The sequence below is a fragment of the Maylandia zebra genome, linkage group LG3, assembly GCF_041146795.1.
Source record: "Maylandia zebra isolate NMK-2024a linkage group LG3, Mzebra_GT3a, whole genome shotgun sequence".
Lineage (NCBI taxonomy): Eukaryota > Metazoa > Chordata > Actinopteri > Cichliformes > Cichlidae > Maylandia > Maylandia zebra.
The window spans coordinates 42,803,338-42,827,247 of record NC_135169.1 but is presented as its reverse complement, the minus strand read 5'-3'; the positions used below and the strand labels follow the sequence as shown (position 1 = coordinate 42,827,247).

General features: G+C 40.3%; 1 protein-coding gene and 1 non-coding gene across 3 annotated transcripts; both read right to left on the bottom strand.

Moving 5' to 3' along the window:
- Window positions 1-162: 162 nt before the first annotated feature.
- On the bottom strand, window positions 163-19,640 carry spag17 (sperm associated antigen 17). Of its 2 annotated transcripts, none has more exons than XM_012919945.3 (49): window positions 19,389-19,640; window positions 18,811-18,951; window positions 18,268-18,327; window positions 18,008-18,136; window positions 17,509-17,635; window positions 17,190-17,405; window positions 16,907-17,061; window positions 16,573-16,716; window positions 15,937-16,006; window positions 15,701-15,819; window positions 15,339-15,539; window positions 13,760-13,864; window positions 13,474-13,624; window positions 13,176-13,370; window positions 13,017-13,054; window positions 12,802-12,918; window positions 12,374-12,528; window positions 12,090-12,202; window positions 11,928-11,998; window positions 11,374-11,634; window positions 11,126-11,240; window positions 10,810-10,950; window positions 10,571-10,681; window positions 9,413-9,570; window positions 9,182-9,284; window positions 8,697-8,845; window positions 8,432-8,546; window positions 8,141-8,295; window positions 7,753-7,915; window positions 7,137-7,597; window positions 6,818-7,003; window positions 6,464-6,603; window positions 5,946-6,076; window positions 5,589-5,722; window positions 5,314-5,502; window positions 5,078-5,191; window positions 4,866-4,917; window positions 4,633-4,741; window positions 4,487-4,537; window positions 4,103-4,196; window positions 3,895-4,006; window positions 3,685-3,724; window positions 3,505-3,569; window positions 3,064-3,191; window positions 2,432-2,592; window positions 2,168-2,228; window positions 1,812-1,959; window positions 376-508; window positions 163-295 (listed from the first exon to the last, which is right to left on the bottom strand). In XM_012919945.3, exons 1-49 carry the CDS (start codon window positions 19,494-19,496, stop codon window positions 286-288), a joined length of 6,405 nt encoding a protein of 2,134 aa, XP_012775399.2. In that variant the 5' UTR covers window positions 19,497-19,640; the 3' UTR covers window positions 163-285. The 2 variants fall into 2 exon arrangements, with proteins under 2 accessions (XP_012775399.2, XP_014266585.2); XM_014411099.3 differs by having other exon boundaries at window positions 7,771-7,915.
- On the bottom strand, window positions 15,167-15,237 carry trnag-gcc (transfer RNA glycine (anticodon GCC)). Its single transcript has one exon. It is a non-coding gene; the product is annotated as a tRNA-Gly (tRNA).
- Window positions 19,641-23,910: the final 4,270 nt, after the last annotated feature.

Sequence of the window (23,910 nt, the reverse complement as noted above, 5' to 3'; positions counted from 1 at the left end):
CAGCGCGAGTCTCCCCCGTAGAGCTAGACACGCGCCCACACTCAGGAGGCACGGCTCTAACTCGTACAGTACGAGCCAAATTACATTAGGTAGCGCAGGTATTTATCATAATGTGTTACAAGCAGACATGGTTACACATAAGAATTCAATTGCCTCAATTACTTAGGTTAATATTTTTATTTCACATCAAACATCACAATTTATCAGAAATAATCAAACGTGAGATGGTTATAATGTGATGAAGGCTTAAAAGGTGTGAAATCTGACTGAGAGAAGCTGGAGTCCTTAATATGTCCTGAAAACAAAACGGTTTTATCAGTGACTTATCCTCTGTCTGAATCTTAAAGATGTTATTTCATGGTGTAAGACACTAACCTGCGTTTACTGCGGGACTGATCAGGACGCTTCCCTGCCCAGCTGGAAGCCTGGAAGACCTTGGAGATGTTCTTTTTATGGACCCTGCTATGGTCCTTAAGCCAAATTTCATATAATCCCTCAGGAAGGATAGGTGAAGTTAGTTAAGGACCAACATCACTTCTTTCAACACACACGCCATGAATCTTCATTCATCTTCATGAAATTTCATATCAGCAGTAACTTTGAATCTTAGTTACACAAGAAAATCTTTTTTTAACATAAAATTGAGGCTGGAATAATAACCTAGGCAACAACAAATCCTTCATCCTTCTCTTGGCTCTTGACGGAGGCGGTCGCACTTTCTCCCTCTCCCTCTCCCTTATCTTTCCTGCTTGGCTTCTCATGTCAGTTGTATAGTCTGGCTTATTCTTTAACCCTAAGATAGTCTCCCAGACTTGTTCTCTAAAAACCTAAAGAAGAATTATGGATTTTATCAACTGGTCCCTTAATGAAACTGACAACTCCTGGGCTTGGGAGAGCCTGATTGTCCTGCGGAGACGTTTGCTGCCGGATACTCGATGGGCAGGGCTGTGAGTACTCAGACTGTGTTTTTTGAACACAGTATGGATAAGATCTTGGAGAAGCTCATGGCTCTGCAATTTGGGGAAGATCGGGAAGAAGAACAACGGGAATTGAGAGACCTGATGGCCAGTGATGGACTTTAGACCTACTGTAAAATTGGAAGCAGTTTGTTCGCACTAACCAAAACAACTACCACTTATCCAACACTTATCCATGTCACCATGTAACACACTCGCATTACGCTTGCCTAAGTGTGGGGTTTGGCACATCCTGATTCAAAGAATGAGCAGCTGCCTCACAGCCCACCAATTTTATGTATTTCCTAGAATTAAAGCACTCCTGGCATCTGTGGAGCTAAAACCCAGTGGATTACTTTTATTTTTTATAGTAATGTCATCACAACAAAAGAAAAAACAAAAAAACAAAAACGTAGTATTACCACATGTGATTGTCGATTGTGAAACCAGTGAATGTAGGCTGGCTGAGGTCTACTCTATTTTCATTTTGCATTTTGTGCTAAACTCAGATGGATTTGTTGCTAGCATTTACCAATAACAGGTAAAAATGATGCGAATAAAAGCAATTTCAGAGATGAAATTGCCATTGCTTGAAAATACCATTCACTGTGTAGCAAAAGAAAGCTGCAACAGTCCTTTTCTTTTTGTTATTTTGGGTTTGATTCTGTTTCAGACGTGTATGTTTGACATTTTGGTGTTGGTTACTCACTAAGTCTGGGCAGATCTCTTATACACAACTTTTCTCTCACTTGTTTCGGAAGTCAGAAGAGAAGTTTTTGTTTTTTTAAACACTGTTTTCTAGTAAGAAAATTAAAAGCTAAACTGAATGTGTTTCTTTAGGTGCTCAAAGGATATTAGCAGTGACTGGCAGACAGAGGATGTCTTTCTCAGTAGGAATGATAATTTCCTGGGAGATTAACTTCTTTGGCTCTACTTCCCCTGCTTGGACAGCACACATTGCAAACAGCTCAACCTTCAGTTCGACCTGCAGACCTGCGGCCACCTAGTAAAACAAGACACCACATATGCCTATGAGACGTTGAAGGAAGTAGAATTTAACCCTTTAACAAACAAAAAATGTCAGCTGTTTTGAACATTTATACAATTAATTCAATAGCATTAAAGTAGAAACGCAGTGGCTGGAACATTAATATAAATATTATATTACATTAAATTTTTATTTCATATTAAACATCAAAATGAAAACTTACAGGGCCAGGGCTGTAGATGACCCGGAGGCCTGTAGCAGGAGGAGGCTGTTTCACATGGAACCTGGCAGCGACAGAGTGAAATAAACCACAAATAGTTAGGTCAGAGTTTTCCCTTTGGACTTGAAGGTGACCCATAAATTGCCTCCACCTAACAGTCCTCATTTCTTTCTGAGGTACTAAAAGACAATTGAAACAAGACCTAAGACTACAAAAATAACCCCCAAAAACCTAAAATCCCTTGTCTCTATCTGTCTGGTGGTTTACCTGCATATGTCAAAACCAACATTCTTCATCACAACAATAATGGTGGAGGAGGTGCCCTCCTTCAGCGTGCCAAAGTCTACGCTCGATGGGATGAGCTGGAAGCCCTTCACAATGGCACCTGTTTGGCACTTCCTCCTCACTTGCTCCTCCGCCTGCAGGAGCTTCAACAGAGGACATAGACAAAGAAAAGTTAACAATGAAAAACTGGCAGCTTGATACTACCGTGATAAAAATATAGGGTAAAGTATGTGTACAAATGGTATTATAGGAACATCTTTTTTTAACACTCCCAATTTGATAGGATATCAGCGATAAAAAGGCTCACTCCATCATCAGTGGGATTTAATCACCCCACTGATGATGAAGAGAGGAGAAAAATCCTTCAGGTTATGAAATAATAATGGCACAAACGTATAGATCCTCTAAAGGTCCCTTCAAGGGCCATTTTACTTTTCACAAACAAACAAACAAAAAATGAACTATTGGAATGTAAGTTCAAAGTTTCTCTTAATAAACATTGAGCCCATAGGTGGTAATACTATTAACCAATAGCAAGTTTAATACTAGGGAACCACCCAAAACAAAAACTCAACCAGCACATTTTTGGCAAAAAAACAAAAATGATTTTGTACCGGTGCACTGCAGGATTTAGAGCCGAGGACAGAGGATGGTAGGGTGACTGTAGTCTGTCTGGGCTTTCCACTCACATCTAACTGTGGTGACTTGCATTTCCTAGAAGAATCCCTCCAACTGCTTTCACCTGGACGTGTACACGCACACAGACACACACATGATAATTCATAAGTTTGCATAGAAGTGTAAATCATATACAGTATTATTTGTCTTTGTACTGAGCCATCAAGTCCTGGCAGAGATTCAACGATCTAAATAAATGTAAATAAAATTCTGCCTCTGTCCTCACAGAGTGCAGTTTCTGACTGATCATACTGCTCCATGTCTGTATGTTCACAGTGGCTTTACGTCATTTCTGTCCTAAAAAATATTTGATGCATTATTGGTGAGGTTTCCAGGAATTAATAGTAATATAAAACATGAGAAGGTTAGAAACAAACCAGCAGACTGAGGTGTGGGGTTGGTGGGTCTCTTTTCTAGCACCCTGCTACTTCTTGCTGAATGACTAAAAGAAAAAACACAGATTAAGCCCTGATGATGACAGTTTTGTAAGTGGCTAAATCACAGAGTGAAAAATTAAACAGGAGAAACAGTTCAAAACATAATTTGCTCATTATTACCTTGCAGACTGAGACGGTGTTGGGTTTAAAGGCCTTGGAGCTGCAGTGCCAAACACAAATGTAGTTTAATAAACAGCTTCATGTCACTGAAGTCACCATTAAGACTCATTTATTCTGTTGTTTTGTTTTTTTGGGAAGATTCCAATCAAAAAAACATCTTTAAAACAAGTTATACCTCTAGTAAATACTCACAAAGGTATCATAACTTACTGTCCTCCTGTGGCGCATCTTTCAGGAAGCCCTCAGTACTGTCCGACTTGGGAAATGGTGGGAGAGCCATTGACAAACTCCTCATGTCAGGTATTTGTTGCTGTAGCAGACTCTGAGAAAACCAGAAACGGTGCTTCGTGTTTTTATACACTGCACAGAGAAAAATCGACTGGGAATCCTTTAAGATGATGTTAAGCGAATATAGTACCTCGTACAGGGGAATATTTTCTGGGTGGAAAAAGGGAACAACGCTCCTCTTCCTCATAGCCTCTCTGTAGATCTTCTCTTCACGCATCTCCTGCCTAAAATACACACACAAGAATAGAAAAATAGTACAAACTTTAACGGTGGCAGTACTTCTTTTTATCTTTCTGTTAGTAGTACTGAAAGTATTGCAGTAGCTCTAGTTCTGTTCATAAAACCCACTCAGGAAAAGAGAGACGAAAAGTCATTTCTACAATTACTACAAACCAATGTGACTGACAAATGTCCAGATTAAGTCCTATACAAGTCCTAAAAAAGGCTAAGATGCAAAGGCTGCTTTGTTATATTAAGGTTATTACTCACAATCAGTAAGTAATAATGTTTTTACCTGTACTGTGTAAGTTTTTCAGTCCATGTTGTATCCTTGTCTTTGGTACAACTGGAAAGAAAAAGAGCATTTCAAAAGCATATTTACACAGATTAAAACCTGGAACTTTCACCTTAGTGAAGATGAGATTATTTTAGCACACGTACCGGTTTAATTTCTCCAAGCTGTCACTTTGTACCGTGGCAAAGTCTTGAGAAACATCTGACTGTTCAGCTGGGCTACAGATTCCTTGGCTGTACAGACTGGCTACGTCCTCTGTGGACACATACAACAAAAGGTGTACTTTCCCCTCAGTATTCTGACACCAAACCAGGACTAAATCAGGTACAAGTCAACTCTAAAAACCAAATGAACTGGTTTATAGATTTGTCTTACCAACCTGAAATCCTCCTATCAATGGTGTGACTGGCATCATCTTCCTCTGGAAAAGACTACAAAGTGCAATATAAGTCAGCTTTTGTCCTTTATGTTATAGTACAAGGTTTACTTTTAGAAGCCAGTATGTAGTAGAGGGAAAGAGCCACACAATGTTCCCTATAACTATAAACCTTATCATTGTTATACTCAATATGTGTATGTGTGTGTGCTTACCAAAATCAGATTGATGAGATCACTGGCATGGGCAGTCTCCTCCTCAGAGCGAGGGTCTTTAACTTTCATCTTTTCTGACCGTTGCTCTCTTTCCATCAAACTCTCGATGTATTCCTGCAGTAAAAGCCACATTTCTAGATATGTCTGAAGTCACATTAACGAGATGATTTATATCTTTCTCAAATGTTTTAACACAAACTCCAGTTTTGGGGACAAATGATAAAGAATAATTTTACCTTTAATCGTGAGTCTATAGTATTTTTGAGTGGTGTGGTGAATGGTCGGTGCTGGTATAGTTCTCTCAGCTCCAGGACCTTAGGGCAGCTCCTGACAGGCCGATGATGTACTGCAGAACCTGCAGGCCTCATTCTCAGACCCAAATTATACACTACGTCAGTACCAAATGGAGGACCTGGACTCTTCTTCTGGATTTGAGAGGAACGCAAAAATAGTAAAATGGATTTCAAGTGCTGTTTCTGTGTGTGATATGTGTAAGCATGTATAGACATACTTCTACTGCGGGGAAGTCATGCCAGCTGCGGTTTCTGAGGTTGGGAGGGGTAATTTCAGGGTTCTGTTTGTTAAGCAACCACTGAGACCACACACTCTGGTGGCTGGGCTTTAGGATAGTGATGCCAAACTCATCTGGAACAGACACACCCACAAACCTCACATTACTTCCTGGTTAACTGAATAGTTTCTTTTATCCATCTCCTGATGTAACAGAATGACAAAAGTACGCTCAACATTAGAGACAGTTAACTGTCATTATACACTATGTGGAAGTTTTTTGAGGGACATTCTTTAACAAAAACCATAGAACAATTTTATTCAGTCCAGTTGTTTCTTGATTTAGGAGACATTAAACCTTGTGTGTTTGCCAATTGTTCCTTCAACAGTGCTATGGTAGGGTCCAAGTACGCCTGGCAGAGCAGCTCCTTTACAGTTTGAGAGCTCAGCAGTTCAGTGCCTGAGCCATCCCCATGCACCAGAAACAACCTGGAAGACAAAATACGTTTGCAGACTGTGAGTAACAATTCCGGACATCAGTTTAGTTATTTGGCATTCATTTCTGCTACCTTTCTTTTAGAGAGTTAAAAAACATAACAAATACAGTTTATAAGAGTTTTCTTACTAAATGCCCTGTGAATTGTCTTTTCTTTGATCTTGTGGACAATTAAAAACAATTGAAATACGAGTGGATGTTGCTGACATTTTGACATACAAGTTCTCAGTAGTCACTACAACTTTATTACATAATGGCTGTTTCATGTAAACACAGAAATAATAGTCAAAAGGGCATTTTTAGGTTGCTTAAGTTTCTCCAGAATTGCATTTTTCCATGGTGACACACACACACAACATACACACAATCAGCCAAGCTACCTGGGACACTGCTCTCTGGGTTTTTCACGAGGCCCATCCGTTTCACTGTCCTCTTCCTTTTCTAGCTCTTCCTCCGTTTGTTTAAGCGTGCTAGTAGCAGGTCTCAAGTTTAGCACAGATATCTGCCCATCCTCCATAACCTGCAACAAAGTTCAGCATGTTACCGAAACTAAAAATAATACGAGCTTAATGAATTTCTATATTTTTTCCCATCATAGGTCTTTCTTTGAGACTTTAAGAATATAGCAAACTATTTCATTGATTCAAATTCCCACATTCCTCCTATGCTAACCACCTTAAAAAAAGACCTGCACAGCAACATAGGCTCACTATCTTGTGATCAGAGAAACTGACCTGGAAATGGTTCCCATCAGGGTCTGTAATTTCACAGGCCACTTTGCCCATATGACTCATAGTGTAAATTCCTGTCTGTTCAGTGGGAGTAGACCCCTTTGGACTTGGAGTTACGAGTGGGTCTGAGGAGTACACGCATGTTCCATCGCTTCTGATGGACAGGACTCCTACACTGGATGGGAACACCTTGGGTACAAAGCACAAATATGGATCAACGGTTCTGCAAACAAGTGTCAAAGTGCAGCCTTATCCATGTCTTAAAGTCATAGTTCCAAGTTTTTATTTAAGTTTTGGTGCCATCTGCTGGCAAATCACGCACCTCGTATTCTCTTTGATTGTTCCCAGTGACGACCGTTCCATCGGCTAAAAAGATATGAGCCGTTTGACGCTCTGGGTACATCACTACTGTGGCGCAGCCCTCCTTCTCTACCAACACCATCCGCTCTTTAGCAGACATCCTTGATTCATCCTTCCCACACCCTTTAGTCTCAACATTCTGAGTCGCAGTCTCTTTGGCAAACACACCATGTTCACTATTCATATGCACACTACTTTCAGTACTTTCTTTTTCTTCACACATACATCCGCACTGATTCAGATTTGTGCACACATGAACAGCTCCCTCCCGGTCACATGCATTCCCTGCACTGTTCCTGCTGATGTCTCCATTGAGACAAGTGTCCTTGACATCCATGTCCCCAGCAATGCTTTCCACACACTCAGTGCAGTCGCTTGCACTTTGAGAGGCTGATTTAAGGGTTACACTCCCTGGCTGCTGTCCTGGAAAAGTAAATGTCACAGGAACATAAATCAGATATAAAAATCTGCTTAGAGATTATAATGTATTTTAATGGTGATAGCATGTATACTGCATATATTTGTGTAGTCATCTGTAAGTGCAGATCTACTGCTGAGTATGGATTTGATCAATGTACTGTGTGCCTGCTGGTCACCAGTGCGCAGCAAACAGTGTGGATTTGCATTCATTGGCCTTTCTTGCAAGAGGCTGGTAATCCTGGTTCCATCTGCATGCTCTACAACTACAGACCCATCTGGGTTCTGGACAGAAACCACCAGATCCTCGCGGTTCAGCATCACCTAACACAAGAAACCAGAGTCAGCGAGCTAAGTTAGCGATGAAAAGCATAAGACGATTTCAGAATGAGTCTCATTTCTCTCTATATATCATATACTTCAAGGTACTCTGAAATGAAATTTCTGCCCCCAAGCACCGTGAGGATTTTTTAACTCTCACATTTTTATTATGGACTTAATTGCAATGTTGGTAGCCTGTATAATTTAGAAGAAATAGTACTTTCTTGCCTGATGGGTGATGGGGTCAGTAGCCTTGTAAGTGAGAAGGGACGTGGTTGGCATGTTTTTGTGTGTGGTCCCAACAGTACAGATGCGATCTCCACATGGAGTTGTAGTTAACCAACACCCTCTGTGATCCTTAGTCCCCTCCTTTGAGCCCTGTTCTGCAGAGACACAAGACATGCAAAGAGAGTATAACTGTACCACTGAAAATTAATTATCTTCCCAGCAAGCGCCCCGTCACACTCATTACGAGACAGAAGAAGCGCTGTTTTGTATTCAGTGGTACACCAGTCTAACCTTTCTTGCTGTCCTCAGATTCCTGATCAGAGTTTTGCTCCTGAACCTCAGAGTCAGGGACCCACACTGGACCAGAATCCTGACTGAAACTGACTGAGCCATCAGCAAACAGCACCTGCAGTACAAAAAAATAAGAGAAGCCAGAAAAAACGGGCATGATTCTTCACCGTTTTCATGTAACAATTTGTGCAGCTATTCAAGAACTACCTGCCTGGAGTCAGTTGTATATTTATTTCAATATGTGCCTCAGTATGAATGAGTGTACCTCTGTGGATCCATCTCTCATGTAACGGATCACAGCTCCCTGGCTGGTGATAATACGGGACAATTCCTTGGAGAGGGATGTGTCCTGAAGATGTCTTGCCTTTCCTTTGCCATGTAGAGGAAAGCTTTGTCTCACCATAATACCTCCTTCTTTACATGGACACAAAAACACACACAAATCATGTCATATATATTTGAGTATGACTCTTTAGCATATGCAGATGGTTAATGGGATTATAGTAGATGCAGAAAGTTGTGCTAAAACTTCATGAAAGACACATTCATTAAATTCAAGCTATTTGTAGATAGGCCACCAAAATGTGGCACTAGTCTCGGCACATAAGCGGGTAAGCAGGTGGATTTGAGCACAGAAGATATACAGATGAGTCTCTACGAGCACGAACAGGGTCCTACTTGCACCAAGGACGGGAGTCTGCAAAATTGACTGCATAGGTACTATAAATTCTAAACACATCCGTTACTGACCTTGTGTATCTTCTCGCAGATATTGCAGCATGAGGCCATTAGGAATAGAGAGGCTGAGACCGCTGAACGAATTTGATTGCTCTGCTGGTTGACCTTCACAACCCTTAGACATACATTACATATTTAGTCTAATGACAGAACATATTTTATGGCTAAAAACCTATGTGTACACGTACATATAGTCTACATTAATCTACATTATTTTCTGTAAACATGTAAATGTGTGTTAACCTGGGCCTCTGGAGGTCTGAACTGACTGGATGTGGTTTGTGTCTTTGAGGGAACTGACGCTGCATCTTTTTCCTTGGAGCAGTGGATGGAGGCAGATAGATGAATGGGGTCTGCGATAGATGTCTCTGCTACTTTGCCTTTGGTTTCCTGGGAAATTACTATAATAATAATAACTTTATTTTAAAAAGTACTTTAATAACACGTAAGGGATTTTCACATCACAAAGAAGACTATAAATCAAACAGAGACAAACTAACTCAACATGGGACATTAAACAGAAGCTGCTCACAACAAGTGAGATCAGTGCAGTAAAAAGGAAATATATAATATGTAGACCATCAGCAAGGCACTAAGCTGTAGGAAATTCAAGCCAAGCAACAAAGTGCTTTCTTCTGCTCATCCGATTCAGGCTTGTGAGGAAGCTGGAGCCTATCCCGTTTAAAGTTAAATGGGATTAAAAATATTAAAGTCAATCTTAAAACTTTAATTGTAACCAGTATAAGGAGGCCTAAACACAAGATACTGTTTTGAAATTTAAAAAAAGTGTTTTGAACTACTTGCAGGTGTTAAAAATTCTGTTCATTTGTCTGTCTGTGTTCTTTTCTACAATCCATTTTCCAAAGTCCAGACAGGATGAAATAAATGCACATATACCCTCCTCAATGTCAGAGCGAGTGTGGAAGCACTGAAAGTTTTGAAATGTGTCCAGAAGGAAGCATTACTGGACAGTGATTTAACCTGACCCACAGTGAAGATAGACTGACATTTGTGGAAGCTACTGAAAAGCATCTCCATCACCTGATGTATCCTGCCCTCTTTCATTGTCTTTCACTAGGGCGTAGAAATGGATGCCATCTGCATAATCTTAAAAAAGAATACTGAGTTTGCAGATAAAATGCAAATAGAGAAGAAAAAGAAGAAGAGCCAAGGATGGATCGATAACTGGGCAAAGGGGTTACTAAAGTGCAGGTCTGACCAAACAAAAACACTACGCTACCCGTACAGTCAAGGCCTTTTAAACTTGATGCTCCAGGCTTAATAAATGTCAGATGCACTGAGTTTATTAACTATTCAGTACTGTATTTAACCCGTTTGCAACTTTAAGTATAAAAAAAGACTTTCTTTTATAAATATGTACTGTATGTCTGAGTGTAATACCTGTGCGCTCTCCCGTGGGACCGTAGAAACTGTATGAAAGACGAATTCTATTGTCAAGCACAGCTGAGAAGGAGCCCTGCTTCACTGTTTTTATCTCCGCAGGTTCTGCCCCTGAAAGAGACCGCAAACACACACGCACACTAAATGAGTCTATAAATCACATATCATTCACAATAACTGTGGTATTTACACAGGTGTATAAAAAGGTAACCTAAAAATACAACAGGTAGCATCTTTACCTCTACAGTCCTTTTCCGGTTCAATGTTTTTATTGTCTTGGTTATGAGGGAGACATTTTGCAGGATCAACAACAAATTGGTTGATGTGTGTGTAGAAATGATGTCCATCCTTCTTCACAACGACTTTCATTTGGCTGGAACCTGGAGGAAAAACTATGTGTTACTGAGGAATATTTGACCTTTGCTTTATTTATGTTTTTCATTGATTTATGGTGTCATTTGTCTAATAATGGAACTAAGCTCATAAATACTTCAACATTTTTTTCATTCTTAGGGAAATATAGCTGCGGGAGGGGGGGAAAAACTGTTCCCGTACCTTGAACAAAGCTGACTGTCTCCACAGTGACACGTCCTCCATCGGAGGGGAAAAGGTACTGGAGACAACCTGACACATGGATCAATTTTCCATCCATGATGTAGCCAATGAAACCCTAAACATTGGACACACACATCATATGCATGGAGTCATTTATTACTTAACCTGAACGAAGCTGTTTCACTTATCAAGACCTTAACCAAAACACGAGTTTAGTTCTGTAATGGGTTCTAGGTGTGTGCGCTCACATTGAAAGGTTCCTCTGCATGCTGTACTTCTACAACTTCATCCACAGGGGGCGCTGTTGTGATAGCTGACTCTGTGGGAGGGTTGGCTGAGCTGCCTTCCGTCCCTGGCCTGCTCTTCTTGTCATCAGATGACGTTTTCTTTTTCTTGTTGTCGGTTGACTTATCCTCCTTTTTCTGCTGCTTATCTTTCGGCAAATCCTCTTTCTTTGACTTTTTGGGTATCGCCTCTTCCTTCTGACGCTCCTGCTCCAACTTCCAGGCCTGTAACACCATAATACTGTAACCATGTAACACTTTGGTGACTCTAAAGTAGTTTAATGTGGCTGTGTTCTAGCCTGAGATAATGAGAAATCTTATTTTATCTCTAGACGTACTTTACACATAAAATACTGAAAACTGGAACTATTAGAACTGGATCATGAATTTGAACTCATGAATTTATTACTTAACTGCTCTGTGAAAAAGCATCTGAGGGATATAAGAAATGAGACTGCTCTATGAAATTCTCCATGTCAGATTCAGGTGTGTGTACTTGTGTGTTAGCCTGTACTGACTTTAAGGGAGCCTTTTCTGATGAAGACTTCCATTCTCTCATCCTCCTTGGAAGAACAAACAGTATTGTCATCTAGTCCAGGAAGAAATCACATATTATATGTATACAGAGGTTAGCAAGGTTAAATCGGTAGAGCCACATATTGATCACTATAGTACGATACCTTTTGGAGAATCAGATTCTGGAGTGTCGTTTCCGTCTTGCGTTGTGTCTCTCTTTGATTCCTCCTGTCTCGTCCACTGTGAAACAGTATCTGCCACATGCTCAAAGTAACTCCTGTACAGACAGACAGGACAATGTAGAGTGAGCTGCAGATTACGCTCTTTAATGAATCCAGGAGTGAGTACTCGGTTCCAACACATTGCTATGACACAGACATGTACATCCATGAAAGCAATCAGCAAAAGATTTCTTACTATTCCTCTTGTAACAAGCATCATTTCACACCTGAACTTGACATCGGTGTGAAGAGCCACATGCCAGAACTCCCTGGACTGGCGTTGAGGACTCATGGGATTATGGCAAAAAACGTATAGGATGTTGTTATGGCTTCCTCTGAAGGTGTCCAAGCAGCAGTATTCCTCTGATGCTAACTGGAGCAACTACACAAAAGAAGGAAGTCAAAATATCCAAGCAAATGCCTCAAACTGTAAAAACACATAAAGAACGGTGCTGTTTTCTGCTTTTCTGCAGGATGTACATAATACTGCTGCAGAGTATAGCCTCAACTTTGTTTAGTTTGCTCATTAAGCCCATTTCATCTCTTGCATTTTACATTTAAAGCTTCAGAGTAGAGGAGACTTAACGTGTAGTAACCACAGTACGTCTAATGTGACACCCCTAACACATTTAACAAGATAAAACAGATATATCACCTGAGGCAGGACGGTGGCATTGTGGTGCTCAGCATAGCGCCAGTGAAACAGAGATCTCAACCTACAGCTCTGTATGTCAGGTAAGTCCAGGTGGCTACACACTCTACCACTCTGCTCCTGGGGGAAAAATACAGGATCCATTGCTGTTTTCTTTTTTTTAAAATTAAAGCAAGCTAAAAAATAAATAAATAAAGAGATAAATATAAGAATAATACCTCTCTGTTAGAAGGCTCGTCAGTAAGAAATGTTGGATCTATAGTAAAGTAAAGCAGTGATGTAGGGTGTTTCATGAGTGAGTTGTAAAATGTAACATACTGCATGTAAGCAAGTGTCATAACATAACAGTAAGTGAATTAACTAATATAACATCAGACCTTTGTTCCTCATGTTATAAAGCTGCTGTTTAGCAAAGGATAACGGGTCATCCCAGGGGATTACTATTGATGTCTGCTGCTGTGCTGGGTCTGCTATTCCACGTAACACACCCTGCTGATCCACCCCGGACAGCGGCATAGCCTCCAAGACGCTCTGATGAAAAAAACGCTCCACCTCCGGCCATGACACATCATCTGTAGGAAGCCGATGAATCAAGAACTTTATTACAAGATTCACCAACATATACTGTAAGCAGGTACAGTGAGTTGACCCGACGCCTTAAGCACAGGTTCTGACCATCTGTGCAGTAGTGCTGTAGCTGTTGTTTGATGGACATCCAACAAGATTTTCTGTTTTTCTGCTGAGTGACTGACTCGATCATCTCCCACACCGGAGACAGTCTCATCATGGACAACTCCACCTCTGTCGGATCGAAATCCTGAACCACCTAAGAGGGTCACGTGCATGTACACAAATACACAGCAGCTCTTGTTAAACCAGGCAGTCATTTTCTTAATATCATGTAAAAATCACACACAGACAACATAAAAACTTGATTTTAAAATACAATAAAATTACTTACACTGATGTCTCTCAAGCGCTGGGCCCGCTCATCATGGTGTCTGATAACCAGAGGTTGCTCAGTCTTCCTGTCAGTTTCCCTTGCTCCAAATTTCGCCACTAGCCTCTAGCACAGATAAACAAAGATAATAAAATTGAGAAACATTAATAAATTGTACACTGTGCTCTAAGCGTACCTGAGAACCCAGAACTCATTGTTAAACTGGAGCTTATAAACCTTTTCTGATAGAAGTTAACAACATTATTTGCAGTTAGTTTCTGATCAAGTTTTTCACTTAAGCAGGAGATAAAATTTCTCTTTGCTGGTATGAGCAACAGATCCTAGTAAGAATTTGTTAAAATGTCAAATATATTAAATAAGAGTCTTGTTAACCTGACCTAGAGTTGTGATTCTGAGTGAGGGAACACTTATCATAAACATGCAAAGTGTTTGGAGTATTTTTAAGGCCTCAGTGAAAATCTCCCAACTAAAGCAATGTAAACTGTGTTTTTGTGCTTTCTGTGGGGTTTGTGGAACAATGCTGGTGCTGTAATGTGAATTTCCTGTATGCAGGAATAAAAAGCCAGCTTAATGCATATGCATATGTTCATAAAGTAGCAGCTTCAAGCTGTTTTCATGATTAGAGTGAATGTTTAAAAGGAGCTTATGGAAAATCTTAGAAGCAAAGTCATATTTAAAGGAATCCTGTCCTACCCTCCAAAATCTTTCTTCCTTTGAGCTCATGGCTGGTTTCTTAGTATTAGTATTTATTAGACATATATACAGAAAACCTCAATATTTCTGCTAAAGTTACACATTGAATATAGCGCCATCTGCTGGTGGTCCACTGGTATGTATTTGTAGCATGGTTACTCAGTGCTGTACGTGTTATTTCAGCATTACGCAGCTCTGATTAATCTCTACAATAAGGATTAATAAGGACGTGTTAAGCATTATTATATTGGAGTATTTCTTGAAGAATCCATATCTGATTCATTTTGATGAATTAGATTTGGAATTGGATTCTTCTATTAATGCATACATGTGACTGAGTTATGACTTAAATGTGAGTTTGAGTTCATTAAAAATACAATTGTTTTGAATACCAAAACCTTTTGTTCTGTAAAAATGAAAAAATGTTTTCATGCATAAACAGCATGAAATAGATGACATGGTTTTCCTGTCACATGTTCAGGAAACCGAGTGTTTTACCCCACCCATCCCCCATACGTCACAACCAAGCCCATCCTACTTAGGGAATGTTGCCGCAAGTGCTCTATTATCATAACACAAGAGCTTGTGGGGATTTGCTATTCAGCTTTAAGTGTCTGACACTAATCCTGTCCACAGAAATATGACCTTATCTTCCTGTGAGTCGGCGCCTTCTGTTTAAAAGAAGAAGGGGGAAAAAAAAAAAAAAAAAGCTGCTGCATTGGCCGGGAATCGAACCCGGGCCTCCCGCGTGGCAGGCGAGAATTCTACCACTGAACCACCAATGCTTCACATACTAGGCTGGAGGCTTAGCGATTTTTTGTGGTCTTCTCAGCACGTGTTCTTTGGATTTATCTAGGTGTGTATTGTTATGCAGTGGTACCTATACCTTCTTATCCTCTTCATTCTGTACTGTGTTTAGGAGGTTGTTTAATACATAGAGTCTCTCCTCTTCTTTTTGTACTAGTGGCAAGAAGTTTTGGAGCATATAGCTGACCAGCTGGTGGTCTAACCAGGGGCTGCTGAGAGGTTTGGAGTCCTCAGCCACATGGGGGTGGGCAGACAAGGACTGCTCTGCAGAAATCACCACCTAGAGACACAAATTGTACAAATTCTAATATGTCCTCATTTTAGCTATTCATTAATCAGTCACACAACATTTTCCCATCAACCATATTTGGAAATGCTTCTTTCACACACAGTAAGAGACAGAGCAAAACTGCACATTCACAAAACCAAATGCACACATACCTGTTCCAACATACAGTGCAGGATCAAAGGCACAGAGCAGGCCTCAGGAGCAACCAGGTCCAGCAGGTTGTTATAGTAACACATGTCCACATCTAGAGAGAGAGGAAGGAGCCTGTTCTCTGTCCACCAAGAAGAAACCATTAAAAAGAGAAAGGATTAGGAGGTTTTAATTCAAAATGCCAAACAAGACTATACCAAAATAGTCCAGATGAACATTAACAATAACAAAATTTCACCTTGGTCTCCTGGGGCTTCCTCCTGACCTGACTTCTTCTTGGAGAGTGGGGTTGGAGCTGCTGACACAACCTGGCACAAGGAACAGAAAAATCATCTCCATTCTGACAAATATCAACAAATAAAGAGAAAGAAAAACAATGATGTCAGTGTAGAGGTTCAGGACCAGTGCTGTGGGTCATATCTGGAGTGTTGTTTTTAGATAAAAAGCTATGTTGTCTGATTGTGAGAGGATTCATTTCAGACTAGATCTATCCTCCTCAATATACTCTTGAAAAAAACCCACACATTTACCAACCAGAATATCAACACTTTTATTTTGATAGTGTGATTGACAATCTTTTTTGTATTTTGTTTTGATAAAGCCAAAAACGGAGGGTTAAGTGCAGGTTAGGGAACACTGGTTTGTACCTAGTGGGTTAAAACCAGTGCATGAAGCCTAATGGATAGGCTTCTTAAGCCAGGGATTGTGGGTTTGAGTCACATCACAAGCGTAAGCAGAGTGGTGCAGCGGAAGCGTGCTGGGCCCATAACCCAGAGGTCGATGGATCGAAACCATCCTCTGCTACAAGCCTATTTTATAAAATAAATCCATTCAAGAAAACTACCGGTGTCTAACTGTATCTACATATATTTACCTCCACAGGCTCTGAGTGCTTCACAACAGCAGGCACACTGATGAATTTAACATTGTTCCGGTATTGCTGATACTGCCTTCTGACGTCTAGGCAGTCATAGATAAGACTGGCCACACCGTCAAAGATTTGGCTTCCCAACTCCAGCTGGACACACAGCATAGACACACAGACACGGATTTCAAGTAAAAAGCAGGTCACGTCATGTGATGCTTAAACAAAACAAAGCAGATATGTAATATATAATTCAAACTGGATAACAGAAAAACAAAATAATGTGCAATATTCTAATAAACTCAAAAATGAGACCAGATATGTTAAACACTTATCTACTCACCACAGTTTCAGGGTCCTGCGCGTCAAAGGGAAGCAAGAAGTGAGGAACAGTGTAGCTGAGCTGAACCACATCATGGAGCCTGGAGTCTGGTGGCCCGCTGTCCAAAACTGATCTCAGACCTGACCAGAATTCATTCAACTTCCTTTCCTGCACAGCTTTTGTACACGCAGGAAAAAATGATGATGCAGTGTAAACATACATGTCTTATACTTCTCTTATAACAGACAATAAATCTACTATTTACTGAAGATAGCAAACAGAAGATTTACTGTTTACTCCTTACCTGCATCAAAAACCGGCGAAGCTCTGAGACTCTGTTCATTTCCCTCACAGCTGTCTTGGTGATCCTGCTGCTCCTCCATATTTTGGGAGAACTCCAAACACAATTTGATGACATTAGACACATGAACACCTATGGCATCAAGTCCCGCTATCAGTTGCGGCTGGTAGAATCCCAGGATTAGAATATAGTGCTGAGGACCCCACTCTGGCTCATCGTCTATGACCAAGACACAAAATCAGTGCGCACAAGATTTTAAAGCACGAAACAACCTGAACAAGTATATTAATCTTTACCACTTTAGCTTTTCATCAGCTTTTACCTTTGAAAGTAGGTGGCTCAACATCACCCCTGCGCTTCAGCTTGGTCTTCTTCTCCTTGGGTGGTATCACCGGTGTATGAGGACCCTTTCCCTTTTTATCAGAGACTGTTGTCTTTTCCTCCTCAGCCTTAAACATAAAACAGTTTTAAAAATATGACTCTGAGGAACATCTCAAATGTTTTGTGGGTTTTTTTGTACCTACAACTCAGAATTATATCACTGGTGGTACAAAAGCTGTCTTGAATGAAACAATACTTGACCATTAACCAAGTATAGGCCATGTACCCATGACATGTGAAACACAAACGAAGAATGTAATATTACAGGGGTATGATGAATACAAAAATACAAAGAATTTGGAGTTACAATAAATCTTTTTTAAAAACAACTAGATGTTAGTAGTGTTAGTAAGATAACACTGAAAGTGAAATTTCACGCCCTGTCAACACCTTAATTAATTATAAAGGAATAAGAATCACTTAAATAACAAGTCATTTACCTGGTTAGCATCTGACCTCTGCTGATAACAGGCTTTGATAAGTAGCAGCTGGAACTTCAATATTTTTGCCATCAGGTCACAGGGAATCCCCTCTCCTGCATCGAGCAGCAGTTTAGCTGGCTCTGTAACCTACACAAAACACAGACACTTGTAAATACACACACAACAATGACTGTTACACTGAAACACGTCACATAAAAACAACATTATTCTTTGGCATGGTGCACAAAGTCACTCCTGTAAAAATTTCCAAAGCATACCTGATAGAACATGGGGGCATCGTCGGGTTTTTTTGCTTTGGGATTCCCCAGCTCATGGATCTGCAAAGAGGAAGGATTTTACTTTACAATATATATCATGAATGGTACATTACTAAGCTATAAGCTATTAAGCAATATTAAACACAGCTCTGGAAGGTCCATCCCAGTTTTAAGCGCAACTGTCAAGTCAACTCTGTATAGGAGCCAGTCAAATACGACGACTACCACATGCTCACCTAAAAGGGATGCCCTTTGAAATGTGGGAGAAACCTTGAGCATCCAGAAAGAAAGCCAGGTAGGTTCAAACACCCACCCAAAGGGCTCATCCTGCTGATGGATTCGAACCACGACCTTCTTGCTGGTAGGCGTTAGTATCATGACGCAGTCACTAACACCGCCATGCATCATTTGAGACAAAGTAGGCTCATTTTTAAGTGCAAATGATGTAAAGCAAGTCTAGTAGAGTCAACAATAAAATATAAAATGTGTTATATCAACACCACAGGTCCCTTTAATATAAAGGAAGTAACAAAGTTAGAGTACCTTTGCAAGCGTGTCGTCCCAAGTTAGCAAGGTGAAAAGTTTGCGTTGCGGTTCCTGTACAGCCAAGGCCAGCGCCTGGATCAGTTCCTCCTCCTGCGGACCTCTCCCAACCACAAAAGACACACATGCCTGCCACGAATCCTGGGAAGGGCAATACGTTTTACGATATACCACTGCAATACACCCCAGTCACAGGCTACATTATTTCATATCATATTTATACATATTTGCTTTGCAGTATATGACAGCTCGCTTTAGGCTCAGTGATGGCGCAATTTATGCTAAGACAAATGAAAAAAAAATTACGTTAAAGAAAAAAAAAAGAATAAAAAGCTTTTAAGAAGCATAACAACGTTTACTAATAACATTTAGGGATGTCGAAATTATAACTTCCGGTCTGAAAAATCGAAGCTGCCTGATCTGGCTAATCGCGCGCGCGCACCCATTAACCTGCCCTTAGACTCGGCTAACGCCTTATGAGAAAACTGCGAGATTCACTCAGTGTGAAGAGGATATAAATGTTTCCAACAAACTATTTAAGTTCAGCCAAAAAAAAAGTGGTCAGTGAGACGACAAACCTCTTCAAACTCTGCTTTGATGAGACCAGTTTCCCAGTTCTTGTTTGCTGCGCCTCCATCAGTACTGGACTTTTTAGCAGAGCCCTTTTTAGCTCCCTTTGGTGGCATTTCCGCTTAGTGGTAATTCAACAACACAGAGCAGTGAAAACAGTAATGCAATTTTCGAGTTAGAGATCAACTTTAGATTACTAACTGTGAGTTGTCATCTGGTGCTCATGTTGCCCCTGGTAACCGCAAGGGCACGACTGTCAAGTAATGTTTTCAGAGTGGGACTTCCCGTAGACTTTCAGAACAAAAGCTTGACGGAACGCGCCTTCCTGTTTACAAATTCGCTGTTTCGTCGTGTTAGACTTTAGTAGTAAAAAGGTACGAAAACAAGAATTAGAATATAATAAAATCTGCTTCGTTTTTAAAGACACAACCTTTTAGTCCAATGTTGCTGTCGTTTGCTGTCTCCACTAGGTGGCCGTATTATACTTTGTCTGCAGCTGCGCTTTCACAGCAGAGTCACAACCCATCGTGAATCAAAACTTTACAAACCAAATCCAGGTCGTTGCTTACACAGTTTCAGTGATTGTTATATCTATAGTAGTACATGGTAATCAGTTCTTAAGTTCAAAGCATTTGGCTTTGTAAACCTAACCAAAAAAAGAGCTCCCATTTACCAGTTGAATAGATTCAAACCTGAGCAATATTGTCACTGTGCCCAGACAGTGAACACTGAAAACAGCTGATTAATTTATGTGATAGAAACAGTGATCCAGAGCAACTGAGAATAGATAATGACGGCACATACACTTTTTAAAATCCCTATAAAGCAGTGGTTCCCAAACGTTTTTTGATGGGCTCCCCTTTGTTTTACAAGAATGTTGTTCGCCCTGTTTCGTCCACACGTAAACGGCGTTTCCAATCACCGAAAACGGAGATTTTTTTAAAACTCCTTTTTCGTCTTTACGTGTAGAAGAGGAATACAGAGTTCATCACGCAACGTTAAAGGTATGTGCCTTTTTTCACGTCACGCTGTGCACCACGTTATTGTTTACATGAGAGGAATTGCAGAATGGCAGATTAACAGTATTTTGTCTCTATCTTCAGGTTTTACACGCTTACACACGCAGTTACTGTCCTTCCATTTAGAAAGGCAGAGGCCTCATGGTGTAATTATTTTACATGTAGTTGTTTTTTTCCTGTGTAATAATATTCAACATTGCTATCAATACATTTAAAAAAAAAGCCTCTCTGTGCAAAATGGGTTTAAAAACATAAACAGCTGTTGGATGCTGTTTGTCCGTGATTTGAACGGGGAACAAATCGTGGCAGGATCAGTCTGATATTATTTGTATCCAGCTGTAACTTTAGTGTATAAAGAGCCAACATCTCCAAAATGTCAGGAGTAGTTAGTCATTACAAGTGTTTGTAAACCACAAATCAAGAATGTGGGATACTGTTTGTCCGTGATTTGGAGAGCCCAGCGCTGCTCCCGACGAAGGGAAAATTAATTTTGCAGGGGGACACCTACCTCAGCACTTGTGTGAAACCAAAGGGCAGATATGCTTCACCATATTTTCTAGTCTTTGGCTTAGAATGAAGTTGGTTTGGAAACATGTTCAGCTATGCTTCATCTCCTGCTTTGCGTTTGTGTGGGAGCCCCCTGCTAGCAGTGTCCAAGCATTGTTTTTTGTTTTTTTCCCTTTTCATACCCCCCCCCCCCCCCCCCCCCCCGCCCTAGGGGGCGGGGCCCACACTTTGGGAAGGTCTGCTATAAAGGATGGTGAAACAGTCGTTCTACAATATGAGCCAAGCAACAAGATAAAGGTTAAATATAGCAGCCATGGACAAGAGCCTTCAGTTCAACGTTCATATATTCATTATTTTCAATCGTAATGCAGTCAGTGTTGAAAAAAGAAACCAGCCTTGGCAAGGTTTTATTTTACAACAAGACTTTAAATGCTAATCAGGTGAATACACAGATTTAATAAATCTAAAGAGGTTGTGACCACTTTACCACCCCAACACACTCTCAGACAGTAATTAGCAATTCATGATAATATTATTTATATTCTTTTTAATCGGTCTGCTTGATGTTGATGTTCTTTTTAAAAAGAATAGGATACTCTCATCTGTTTTAAGTAAACCAGTGCATTCATATTATTGATTTTGTCCACTGAAACATCATTTAAACTACTTCTCATATACTTTGGCATAAACTTTGCTTTACTAATCTTTAACTTTATTTTTTTAAGGAAGGTGACAAAACATGAAAATCAGTGATGCCAAAAGCATTTCCTGTTTAATTTCAGCGCAACCCATCCATAACCCATAATTTCTAGTGAAAAACACGAGAGACGCTCCCCAACTCCTGTGGGTCAGACTGCCTGTTTAGTTCTGGTTTCCGAGGTATTTTTATTCTTGGCACATATCCTCACAAAATGTTTATATTGCACACATTACTCTGGCTTTGTATGTTAAAAGCAAAAAAAAAATGCTTTGTGTAAAATGAAGGCTTATATATCTACTGGGCATCTGTTAATGGGCACACATTCAGTTATTCAGTTGAATCTTCCTTGCTCTGTTCATATTACAAACAATTTCATGCATCTCTACATCTTTGTTCCCAAGCACATCCATTAGTTATGGAGGAACTGCCATCTCCAAACCTTCCAGAGGCAGTGTCCTACAAAGGTCACACATAGCCGCCACATAAACACTGTAGTGACACTTATATAACAGTCCGCATACTGAAAATAGCATAGCAACATCTCAAAATATCCATTTCTTTTAGTCCTGCACTGCTATTAAACTTGTTCATCATGTGCCTGCAGGGGCTATTTCATTACGTCCAAGACCAGTCATAAGAGTTTATTTAAAATCTCAGTTCACTCACTACTCAAAATAATGCACATTGCACAACTAAATATCAAATATCTCAGTAGGAAGGAAATATGACGTCACATGGGAAGGTACTACCTGTACGTTAGTTACAGTTTATTACACCCTCGAGGTACAAATTGTAAATCACGTATTTATAACCTGTTTAACATCATTCAGAGGCTAAGCTTTCGACACATATTCACTAGTTCAGCTGCAGCTCATAAGCACCTTCATGCAACTGTGGAAGGAGTGTTACAGACTCATGGCAATGGAGGAAAAGTGAGCATAAAATAACCCAAAACAGAAATGCATTCATTTTAATGCAACCCATCAAATCGGTCCTACCATACATACTGTCCTTAAAAGTTAAAATTACTTTTCTCACCAGGCATTTTCTACATTTAGATCTACATTACATGTCCAATAAATTTTTATGGCACAAGGTGCATGGAGAAGACAAAGATCTGATGACGTGAAGACAGTTTAAGTATTAGGGAAACTGTCGCTGGAGTCTTCACGTCATCCTACATTTGATACTGTGTCATGGATTGTAAGTTTCTTAAAATTGAAGCCCCCTCGGATACATCAGAAAAAGATGATTAGGATATTACGCTAGGCGGGACTCGTACTAAATAAACATATCTCATGCCACACAGCGCTGGTAAGAAATGTCTACTTTTAATCCAAAAAGAAAGCGCTGCAAACGTTGGTGTTTTTCCACGGTCACTGTACTATCTTCTTACTTTTAAGGCTAAATTAAGCTTGGCACAGCACATCCTACAGCCACTGAAACTTTGCAGGCCAAAGCAGATTTAACATCTCCCTCTTGAACATCACATGCTGCCTGCTCCAATGGCAGCAAGAGTCAAGTGTTTTAAAGATATGTATTTTGATACCCAAACATCATGTGATGAAACTCGTAAACATGAGCTTGAACACTCAACCACCTAACGCCTTCTTCTTCTTTCTTCGGATGGAGGGCTCATTTTTTCTCTTTTGTGCAAACAAAGCTGAACATAAAGTGACGTTTTTTTCAAATTAAGTTTTATCATCTAACTTTCAAGAATTTTATTGTTTCCTGGTGTGAGATAAAGATCGCGGCATCACAGGGCAGCTGATCCAGAATCACTTATTACCTAATTCCAAATGGGGATACTGACCAATGTAAGAAGGGCCTCCTGTTTTTTTGTTTGGTTGGGTTTTTTTCTATGTTTATGCTATGAACTGACATACCCAAAAGATGATGAGGCAATAGGGAAAAGTTTTTGTTTACTTAGAACATAAACAAACAATCAGATAAACATATCTGCATTACAAGATAACCCCGGGTCCCAGAGTGGCATGCATTCTCCTTTTAGTAAGTTCATCAGATTTCCATCTTCCCAGAAAGACCTTGCTCTACGGGTCAGGAGGAAACATGGAATCAAGCCCAGCTCATCTCTCAGGAGTCAGGAACAAATAGGCCTATCCAGTAACTCGGATAAGCCCGTGGAGATGGAGAGGCATCAAAAGCCGATAAACATCTGTAGGCTGTTTGTGCAGGGTAAGCAGTATGCATCCGTCTGATCGGGGTGATCGACTCCACAGCTGTGGCGGTAAAAGACCAATGTAACTCACGCTGCGCAGGGGTGAGATGAATCATGTTGACACC

What these genes read in the sequence shown, in the direction of transcription:
- spag17 (XM_012919945.3), bottom strand. Translation starts at nt 19,496, where the DNA reads ATGCCACCAAAGGGAGCTAAAAAGGGCTCTGCTAAAAAGTCCAGTACT. An exon ending in TCCCACGGGAGAGCGCACAG is followed by an intron (nt 9,571 to 10,570) that starts GTATTACACTCA and finishes TTATTATTATAG; the next exon opens with TAATTTCCCAGGAAACCAAA. An exon ending in AGCTTGGAGAAATTAAACCG is followed by an intron (nt 4,538 to 4,632) that starts GTACGTGTGCTA and finishes TTTTCTTTCCAG; the next exon opens with TTGTACCAAAGACAAGGATA.